The sequence below is a fragment of the Manihot esculenta genome, chromosome 11 (assembly GCF_001659605.2).
Source record: "Manihot esculenta cultivar AM560-2 chromosome 11, M.esculenta_v8, whole genome shotgun sequence".
Taxonomy (NCBI): Eukaryota; Viridiplantae; Streptophyta; class Magnoliopsida; order Malpighiales; family Euphorbiaceae; genus Manihot; species Manihot esculenta.
The window spans coordinates 27,836,402-27,847,427 of record NC_035171.2 but is presented as its reverse complement, the minus strand read 5'-3'; the positions used below and the strand labels follow the sequence as shown (position 1 = coordinate 27,847,427).

Genomic DNA, 11,026 nt, shown 5'->3' with positions numbered 1-11,026 from the left:
ACCGGGTGCGGCATAGGCATTTTGATTGCTCCCAAAGGTTAAATTGTGCAGGGTGCTAAGGATACGAGGAGAGGATACTGTGAAGTGTAAGGGAGAGAAAGGGATCACCGATAATGAAACTTAGTTTGCAAGCTTTAGGTTTAAAGACTTTTGCAGGAAATACAAAATTGACTTGAGATTCAGCTCAGCTTATCACTCTCAGACCAATGGTATGATCGAGGTATCAAACAGGACCATCTTACAGGAGCTAAAGAAAAGACTCAACCAAACTAAGGTCAACTAGCCCAAGGAGTTACCTCACATACTATGGCCATACAAGACCACTCCTAGGACAACTATAGGAGAAACACCCTTTTTTCTTGTATATGGGGCCGAGGCAGTCATCTCCGTGGAAATCCAAGTAAGCATCTTCAGGACATAATACCCTGATATTTTAGGGAATCCCAAAAAATGCAATTCAATTTGGACTAAGCCGAATTCCTATGAGAAAAGACTGCAATCAAAATGGCAATTTACAAAAACAAAATATCCAGAATGTTAAATATCAAGGTTAAACCGCATGCTTTTAACGTGAGTGATCTAGTCCTTAAAAGAACAGATGTAACAAATGACAACGCTGAACCTGATAAGTTGGGTGAAAACTGGAAAGGATTGTTTAGAATCTCAAAGGTTATTCGTCCGGGGTCATATAAGCTGGCCAAACTAGATGGTCGAGTCATTTTCCAATCTTGGAATATCTGTAATCTGAAAAAAATTTATCAATAACAAGTTAACGATGCATTTTTTCATATCTTGTGTACTTCAATGATAAGAAATGATGTGGTTGCCTTCCTCAAAAAGTTTAAGGAGACAAGAAGAGGCCACAAGGCGGGTTCCGTCAGGTCAAGTCACAAGGCGAGTTTTGCAAGACCATTCGGACATTGGTCCCACTAAACAAGGTCACAAGGTGGGTGCTGCTAGGCCAGGTCACAATCTGCCAAACTAGGTTATAAGGCGGATTCTGCTAGACCATAATCTGGGAGTTGGTCCCACTAAACAAAGCTATAAGATGGATTCTGTCAGGCCAGATCACAAGGCGGGTTCCGCCAGACCATTCAGACATTGGTCCCATTAAACAAAGCCACAAGGTGGGTTTCGCTAGCTTAGGTCATAAGGCGAGTTCTGCTAGACCACAATCCAGGCATTGGTCCTACTAAAAAAGGCTACAAAACGGGTTCCATCAGGCCAGGTCACAGGACGGGTTCCACCAGACTATAATAAGAGTGTTGGTCCCATTAATCAAGTCATCCATACCAGACAGCCATGAGGGGGTATGCCAATCCCCAAAAAACAAAAGTGTCAATCAAAGATTAATATCAATAAGGCGAGTCTTATAGCCAAGTATCAAGACGAGTGACTGGGTGAAAGTCCCTTATTGCAAAATTTTCTCAAGGCAGGAGTCTGCCAGGTCACAGGCTCAAATATTAATATTATTTTGCAAAAATTCTCTAAATTATTTTATATCTGTTAAAATGAGCACTAAGCTTTGTAAAGTACATGTGCTTTAACTCCTTCTTTGAGCAAAAAATGATAGTCACTAAATTCATAGTTTGGTTGAGAGGTAGCCCCTTGGCCAATTGTTTAAATCATGGGTAGCAACGAGGGCACGCACGAAACAAACAAAAGAATAGATACACAAAATATGTATTTTCACTACAAAAGATCATAAGGAGGAGGACTTCAGCATCCTTGTAAATATCTATTACATCATAATTTTCTAAATATCTATTACATCATTAGCAGAGGCCCAGTTGGCAGGGTTCTCCTCAACTTTTCGTTTGACCTCATCCTCCGGGAAGAGGTCATCTATCTAGGAAAAACTGCATGAAGGACTACTTCTCTAACTGCTTTCCTGGCCTAACCCTCAGAATCAATCTTGCACAATCTAACCCCTCCCCGTGGCGCTGAAAAACTATTATAGTCGGACTGGTTACAGTCCTCAAGGCTAAGTAATATACTTGCACCTTCATGAAGACCCGCCTTCAGCTGCTCTTCATAGACTATGATGTTATCCTCCACACGGATCTGACTATTCTCAAGAATAGAAAAAAGAAGTTCCTTATTCATTTCTTCTACAGAAGACAGTGGTAAATAAAAGGAGAGAAAAGAGGGTTCTTATACAGTGGCGTAGCTGGCAAAGCTTTGAATACGGTTCAAGAAATAAGGCAATCATCATAGGCAGAGGCAGGCAAAACGATGCAAACAGAGAAGACCAACCAAATCATGCCACGTGTCTTAGACCGAAAAGACAAATCGTCACCTTCAAATCTAAAGACTTGAAGACCAATGGGGATCTTTGATGCTGCACAAGAGTCGCCCAAAGTAAGCCATGAACTATCACCACAAAACAAATCCACATGGCGAGGGTCTGATAAGTGAGTAACGTGGTCCCACCCAAGGAAATGAAGACTTAAACACTTTAACACCCGCTTTATCATCAAGACTCACGCTTCCCTAGATAAAACAAGTATCGGCACAAAGTTATTATTAGCAGGCATAGTCCATCATATCTTCACCACGTCTGTAATCGCGAGATCACGAACCTATTAGCTGGCGATATTTCTTATCAAACAGCCGACCACATCATCGCCGAATTATCAGGAAATGCTATATTTATCTCCATCTTTTTTACAGTATAAAAAGAGAAGGATGACAAAGGCAAAGGTATATAATTCTCTTTCACTACTCAAATTCTAAACAATTCATTACATTCTCTTTATTTTTCAGTCTACTGACTTGAATATTGGAGTGGCTGCCGTGGGCATTCACCACTACTTCACATTCTCTTCCTTGCAAATCTACCCAATCACAACACAATTCTATTTTTCGGCTACATCAATTATTTTAAATATGAAATATTATATATTTAAAATAAAATTTATAAATAATATGCATAATACAGTTACTTAAATGCTAAAATTTTATCTATAAAATTATCTAAATTAATATGTAAAAATTATTTATTAATATTTAAAATAAAATTGTATCTAATTAATATTTTGATTATTAATAAACTTTTTTTAGTGTGATTAAAAATAAAATATTAACATATTAATTAAATTAGTAAAATAAAATAATCAATAATCAATAAGTTGCGTGAGTAAATATATAAAAATAAATAAAATTAAAGAAGAAAGATGGAGAACAATTAAATATATTATATTATATTTATTAACAAAATTAATTATTATTTTAATATTAGAATAAAATACTATAGCTTTTTATATTAATTTATTAATATTTTACAAAATTATTAAATTCTAAATATTTATTTATTTATATAACATTTTAATTAAGGTTGTTAATATTTCAAATAAATTAGTATTGATATTTTTAATTAATTAATATTAATAACCTTAAATAAATAAATAAATAAATAAATATTATAAAATCAGAGAAAAATAAAAGAAGAGAGGAGAAAAAAGTAATTTCAATTTTTTAACCTAAAAACTTGCTATTATAAATAAGAGAGATCTTTATTGAGATAAAATTAAAATTAAGAGATATTTTAATTACAAAATAAAGTTAAAAAGGTAAATATAAAAGTAACTTTAAAATTGAGGGATATTTTAATGAAAAAATAAAATCGAGAGATAAATATAAAACTGCCCTTATACTCTATATGGGGAAATTTTTTTAAGGTAATAAAAAAATTTTCAAAATTTAAAAATTTTAAATTTGTATTTGGAAGAGAGTGATGATTTTTAAAATAAAGTTTTTGAAGATTTTTAAAAAATTTTTAGAAACCTCTAATTTTTTTAAAAAAAATTCAAATATTTTTAAAAAATTTTATTTTTCATTTCTCTTTCCAAATAGAGTGTAAATCAAGAAACGAATGATATAATTTACTCGGCGAGTGTTGGGCATTTCCTTAGTAGGCTGGGCAGAGCTGGTAGCGAGGACTGAGGCCCATCATTTTCTTAGATTATGGCTTGGTTTTGTTTTTGGATCCATGGATCCTCCAACCCTTGAATTGTAACGGTTTATTTAATGAATTAACAATCTCCTCGTGTTCTTGTCACGTGACAAAGAGAAAATTATTTTTTATTATTTTCTATCCACTTAGATATGTCCTCGTCAACTTTTGGCGGGAGAATTTATCAAAAGTCGCCTGGAGAACTTTGGATTTTGTTTCAAATAAATAAAATAATAAATTAATCCTCTATTTATTCGTAAAAATATTTTTTAAATAAATAATTTACTCTTTGTTATTAATTTATTTTAATATTAAAAAATATTAATAAATTTATAGATATTAAAAATATTTTTTAATTTCATATTAAAAATAATATTCTTAAATTACAAAAAAAAATACCTTTTATTTTAAGAAGAGTGATATATTTTTATTAAAAAATTAAATATATAATTTTTTACATAAAGTTAGTTTAAATTATTTTATAATTATTGAAGACAATAAAACATACCAGCTCTCACATTATAAATATTAATTAAATTATTTATAATTTAAAAATTAAAAATAGAATGAAATTAAAGTTGAAGAAATAAAGTGATTTTTTACTTAAAGATGAGATAGAAAATTAATGTATTTGTTCTATTAAAGATAAATTAATTTTTTATTTAAATAAAAAAATATTTTTTATTAATTAATTTTTTTGAGTATAAAAATATTATAAAATGTGAAAAATATCTTTAATATAACTAACGAAGTGCTAATTTTAATTTTTTTTAACAATAGTTTGAAATAATGAAGTTAAAATTTATGCTATGTGGAAATTATTTTTCAGAAAATATTTTTTAAAAAAATATTTTTTATATATTTTGATATTTAAAGCATTCAAAAAATTTAATTAACGAAAGATATACTTATAATCAATAAAATAAAATATTTAAAAAATAACTTCTTTTTTGAGATCGTTATTAAAACTTATGAATATAAAATTATTGATAAATTTTATTTTATAAATTAAAATTAAATAATGAAAAACAGATTATTCCTTTAAAAAATATTTTTTATTGAATATATTTTTTATAAAAAAATATTTTTTAAATATAAATTATTTTTCATACAGAAACTTAGGTTTAAGAAAATAATTGTAATTTGTTAATGAAATGACTAATTATGGATAATATGATCAAGAACAGATTACAAAAAGATTGTGGAGATCAAGGATTTCATTTTCATATGAGATTGTGTGGCCTGTCTTTGGATTTGGAATCACAATCTTTTTCTTTAAAGAAGACTTGGATTTGACAAAAGATTTGTTCTCAAATATCAATCTATAAAGTTTTAAACTTGTGTTTCAAAGTCATAAAATATTTATTTCTTCTTCATAATTCGTCAACCCCCTTTAATTTTCTTGTCTTTGATTTTGTTCATGTTTATCTTTAACCTTGACTGGGTGAGCAGTATTCGATTTAAATTAAAAAAATTGATTGAATCAAATCGATTTAAAAATTTAGTTCGATTTTTTATACATTTCAGTTTGATTTATTTTTTAATTTCAGAAATTTCAATTATTTCGATTCAGTTCGGTTTTGATTAGAAAAAAATCAAAAAAACCGAACTGAACCGATTAGTGATAATAATATATTTTTTCAATAATATAGAAAAATTAAATCATATTAATATTAAAATATTTTAATTAAATTTTAAAATACTAAAAATAAAGTGTAAAAAATAAAAAAAATTATTAAAAATTGAAACCGATCAAATCAAACCGAATCGAACCGAATCAGACCGGTTCGGTTCGATTCGGTTTTTGACCAAAATCGATTCGGTTCGATTTTTATAAACACTAAAAATTTAATTTTTCATTTATTTAGTTCGGTTCGATTTTAAACCAAACTGTTCGATTCGATTTTAAACCAAACCGACCGAATGATCACCCCTAGCCTTGACTAAACTGTCTAGATAAAATTTATCAACAAGAATTTTCTTATATTTTAAAATTTCATATACTAATTATAAATTTTTTTTTATTTAAATCATTCGAGTCTTAAAATTAATTATTTCAATTAATTTAGATTTGTATCAAACTGACTGATTAATTTATTTATATTGTAATATTATTTGGAAATTCTATCAAATTTTTAGAAGATTTGAAAATGTATAATAAATTTATAAGATGAAAAAGTTATAGAATTTCATTTTTACAGATTGAAAAAAAATTGTTTTCATTTTTTTTTTTTTTTTTTGAGAATTATAATATTTGCATTCTAGAAGATGCAGGATAATTATGAGGACTTGAAATTTGTAGAATGAGAGATTCACTCATTCTAAAAAGTCTAAAAAGTTTGGTTAGAAAATTTTGTTTCTCATTAGTTGTCAATGGCCAGGCTGCTGATGTTGAGTCTACTTATGTCTTCTTGTTGCTTAATGAATTTCTATATATGTTCTTTCTCTATATGAAAAAAAAGAAAAATTCCTGAGTTGATATACAAATAGTTATGTCTTTTAGATTGGGTGATCTCTTAAGTTGATATATTCATGCATCTATCACAATTCCACAACCACTTCTTTTTGTAATTTTTTTGAATTTTCTTTTCATTCACGTAGACACCAATATTCTTGGAAAAATGTGCAATTGAGTCCTTCATGTTTTACTTTATTCAATTAAATACATTTTTTTATAATTTTATGTTCAATTGAATCATTCATTAAGTAAAATGAAATAAAAGTGTCAACTACATAAAATAAATGGTTATTTTATTCTCTTTATTCATGTTGTAATTTTTTTAATTAATTAATTCATAAAATAAAAAAAATATATATTTTTTCTACTCTTATCTTTCCTCCTTATTGTCTCCCATTCCATTGCAAATTCTTCCAAAACAAACAACAACCTCACATACACTAAAAAAAAAAAATTTCTAAAACAACTCATACAAAATTGTGGGCCAAACACTTGAGCTCTAATGTTATAAGAAATTAGAGTTGCCCCTTTACTCAAATCCTATCAAATGCCTGCGAATTGTTGATTAATCCTACTCAGATCGCTTTGAATCAACGACATTTGAGTACTTTACTTTACTAACAGTTTAAACTTTTGGTATAATCATAAATACTAACTTTTAGAGAGAATAATCATAAAAATAATTATTGATTAATTAGTTTTTTTGTTTGTTTTCATCTTAACATCATACTTAAAATATGACGAATCCAAAAATGATTTTTAATGGAAAGTTGTAAATTTTTTTAACTTCATTTTATTAATTTCAACTTTTTAGAATTTTTTACCACTTGAGTCGGTGATAAATCCTTGTTAGGCAGACAAGTTCCAAACATTAGGCAGAGGCCAAAGAAAAATGAAGAAGCTTTTTGAGACACAGTCAATAGCCCTAGAAAGGGACAATTTCTATATATATATATATATATATATGCAGGCCAGGTGGGATATTGCCCCACAAGAAGACCTTGACTTAAAAGGATAAGTCTTTTGCTCTTAATGTTTACATCACTTTGGATTTGCATTAAGATTTTATTCCTTCTCCATGGTCTTAAATCTTTTGATGATCTTTGCTAAATTAGTGTGAATTCAAGGATTCTGTAATTGATTATATTCATTCATCCATGGGATGTTTGTGTGTATATATATATACCAATGCATTACAATTTAATCAGACCAATTAGTCTGATTGTTATAGTTTTGATTTGAATTTAATGATTACGGATCGTGTGTATCCTAACGCTAATAAAAAAATTAGTTTGATTTCGGTTAGATTAATTTTTTTATTATAGTTATTATCTATCTTAAATGTTTTAATTAAACTTTATATTGAATTAAGAGATAAATTAATACATTAGATCAGCTATATCTCATCCTAATCTCACTAATTGATTTAAGACTCCGAATTCTATTTTCAACCTTTTATGGGTTTGTTTAGATGAGATTAATTTGTTAATTTTTTAAAAATTTTTTAATAATTTTTTGAATTTGAAAAATGTTAATTTAATTTATGGTATTTTTTAAATCAATCACTTCAAACTCGAAGGTTATTGAAGTTATGTTATTTTCAGACATGGTGATTTCCATGGAGCTTTGTTACTCCCCAACATGGAAATTTTAATGTTATGTGTCCACTGGGCCAACCAAGGTTGTGTAGTTTATGCTATTTGATTATCATTGTCAATCAATGTCTAATGCCATATTAAAGAAAACAATTTAAATCTTTTTTTTAAAAAATATATTTATATTAAACTTTATTTTTAGTTAAAAAAATTAAAACTTTAAGATTAATTAAGATTTTAGTCGATAAACTAAATTAAATTTAAAAAATTAATGATATTTATCATATAATCCTTAAAATTTTATTTTATTAATAAAATAATCATTTAAAATAAATATATTTTTTTAATTTTATACTTATTTATCATGGTCAAATTCAACTGTCTTCTTACCTTAATTATATTATTTTTCCTTTTAATAATTCAAGAATTTTAAAAATTAAATTTCACAAATTTTAACAAATACTAAAATAACAAAGTAGTATTTTTCATTTAATTTTAACAATATTTAGAACTTTTATTTAACTTCTGAAACTTATAAACATGATTTTCAATGTTAAAGGTATCAACAAAATGATCCATTAAAATTTTAATTAGTCAGTATTTCATCTTAATAATGTATTAATTTTTATTAATTACTCACTATTTATAGGGTGGGCATTCGGTTGGTTCAATTTAAAATCGAGTGAACCGAATAAATCCAAAATTAAAATTTTGATATTTATAAAAACTGAATCGAATCTATTTTGGTGAAAAATCAAATTGAATTGAATCAATATGATTCGGTTTGATTTTATCGATTTAAATTTTTAATAATTTTTTTTATTTTGTACTCTTTAATTTTAATATTTTAAAATTTAATTAAAATATTTTAATTTTAATATGATATAATCTCACTAAAAATAATATACTATTATCACTAATTGGTTTGATTCAATTTTTTAATTTTTTTTATTAAAATTAAATCAAATTAAAATAATTAAAATTTTTAAAATTAAAAACTAAACCGAACTGAAATAAATAAAAAATCGAATCAAAATTTTAAATTAATTCAATTCAATAATTTTTTCTATTTAAACTAAATACTGCACAATCCTAAACATTTACCTTTAGATCTTTGATATCAGTAAATATAAAAATCTTCAACAGACCATATCTACAGATTTGTATGCATTTATTTTCAAACATTCATAATTAAATTTTGCATTTTGTAAAAAAAAAAACGCGTGTACTTGCATTCCTTTGCCTCTATCTTCTTAAAGAGAGGCCCACATATTTTACTGTGGACGTGCATGCTTATTCCAGACTTTTTGGCTTCATATGTAACTTGGGTGGAAATAGATTAACTTAATCTTTTGTTTCATATAAGAATTTTTAGGCTAAACGTTCTTCTCGTGATGATAAATTTTATATATTTATATGTATACTGCTGGCTTCCTCTGCTCCGACAATGACGTATCTCTTAGTCCACAGTACGAATTTCCTGCTATTCTTTTCTGCCTTAAAACATTAAGCGATCTCTTTATTTTGAAAAAAAAAATTATGACAAGTGATAACATACCAAAGAAAACAACATTTACACATAATGCATAGCTGGTAAAGCACAGCAGAGAGAAACAGAAAATTACATGCATGATAAAAAACTTGAAAGCCTAATTCTGCCAAGACCAAAGGCTAGAAAATTGTTGCTCACTGAGCTCTAACTGCTCGTTGAAATAGTAACTAGTATAAAGGTCACCATATCCATTTGGAGGTGGTGAAAGCTGCTGCATGTTCCAGTAATGTCCATTTTGTAATGGCGCCATTGTTGAACTTACTGAAGGTGATGGGTTTTCTTGCTCTCTATCAGAACCCAGTTGGATATTCATTGAACTGCCTGAAGCTTCAGAATCGATCCTTGAAGAGTAACGTTGCCTGATATTCTCCAGCTCTTCTTGTATGCTTGGCTTTCCCTTGTACTTTATCTTGCAAAGCCTCCATTCCTGACAAAAACAAAGATAAAACTTCTGTTGTTTTTCGTAGAGACTAGAGACAAAAGACAAAAGATAATAAAGCACTCCTACAAAAATAGGTGTAAGTCAGCTGCTTTAAATTCTTATCTTATGTATTTTTCAATTGTCGCTAAAATATCGCTACGGATCCCTAAAACATTGTAATGAAGGAAGACAATATGGCACGAACCGTTGTTTTTGATTCGAGGCTATACTCATGCATGATCCAGTTGGTCTTTATGGCATTACTGCGGTTTCTTTCTTGGTCTCTGTACCTGTGAAATGTTAAAGGCCTTTTGTGCCCTACAAGATTTTCATTAACATTAACTTTCTTGACATGGCTCGTAGCTTTCCACCATCCTCGACCAGCAACTTCCCTGGAATCATTTTCCCTCTTGCAGTAGTAGTATCTCTCCTCGTTTCCTAACGTGGCACTGTGGTTCCCTGTTGCAGAAGATAAATATGTGAAGCAGAGAGAGAAAGAAAAAGAAAGAAAGATATGCATGAAATATAATGTAGGCACATTCAAGATCTTGAGGTTCATGCTCGTAGAGATTGGCGTGGACGATGAAATGGAGAGGCATTTCTTGCGCAGAAGCTTTTTGGTCTAGGATTTGGATGAGCTCTTGGTCGGTGGGATTGAATCTGAACCCATGAGGCACCATATTTTCAAGAATTAAGCAACAAGGTTATTTTCTATTGAATTAATGTTTGAGAAAGGTGAGTCCAAGGAAGAAAGCTATTACTGCTTCTTCCATATATAGAGGAAGATAGATTAAAAAAGGGAAGGAAAGAACACCCTGAGAAGACCTTGGTGGACGGTAGAGATCTGCTCTCGTAATTAATGACGTCAATAGATCGTACTCTCCTGGTCATCGTTGATTTCATTTATATCAATATATTGATTAAAGATACTTGTACTCAAATATTTATTTCAGTGGTAAAAGTATTTGAATTTAACGGTAAATGTATTTGATTAGTATTTGACTAAATCGAATAGATTTCAGTTTTATTTTCTTAATTTTTAATT

At 28.5% G+C, this 11,026-nt stretch overlaps 1 protein-coding gene across 1 annotated transcript; it reads right to left on the bottom strand.

Moving 5' to 3' along the window:
- Nucleotides 1-9,524: 9,524 nt before the first annotated feature.
- Nucleotides 9,525-10,712, bottom strand: LOC110625763 (NAC domain-containing protein 72). The gene is made up of 3 exons (XM_021771387.2): nt 10,520-10,712; nt 10,187-10,440; nt 9,525-9,987 (listed from the first exon to the last, which is right to left on the bottom strand). The coding sequence occupies exons 1-3, from the start codon at nt 10,659-10,661 to the stop codon at nt 9,658-9,660; spliced, it is 726 nt and encodes a 241-aa protein (XP_021627079.1). The 5' UTR covers nt 10,662-10,712; the 3' UTR covers nt 9,525-9,657.
- Nucleotides 10,713-11,026: the final 314 nt, after the last annotated feature.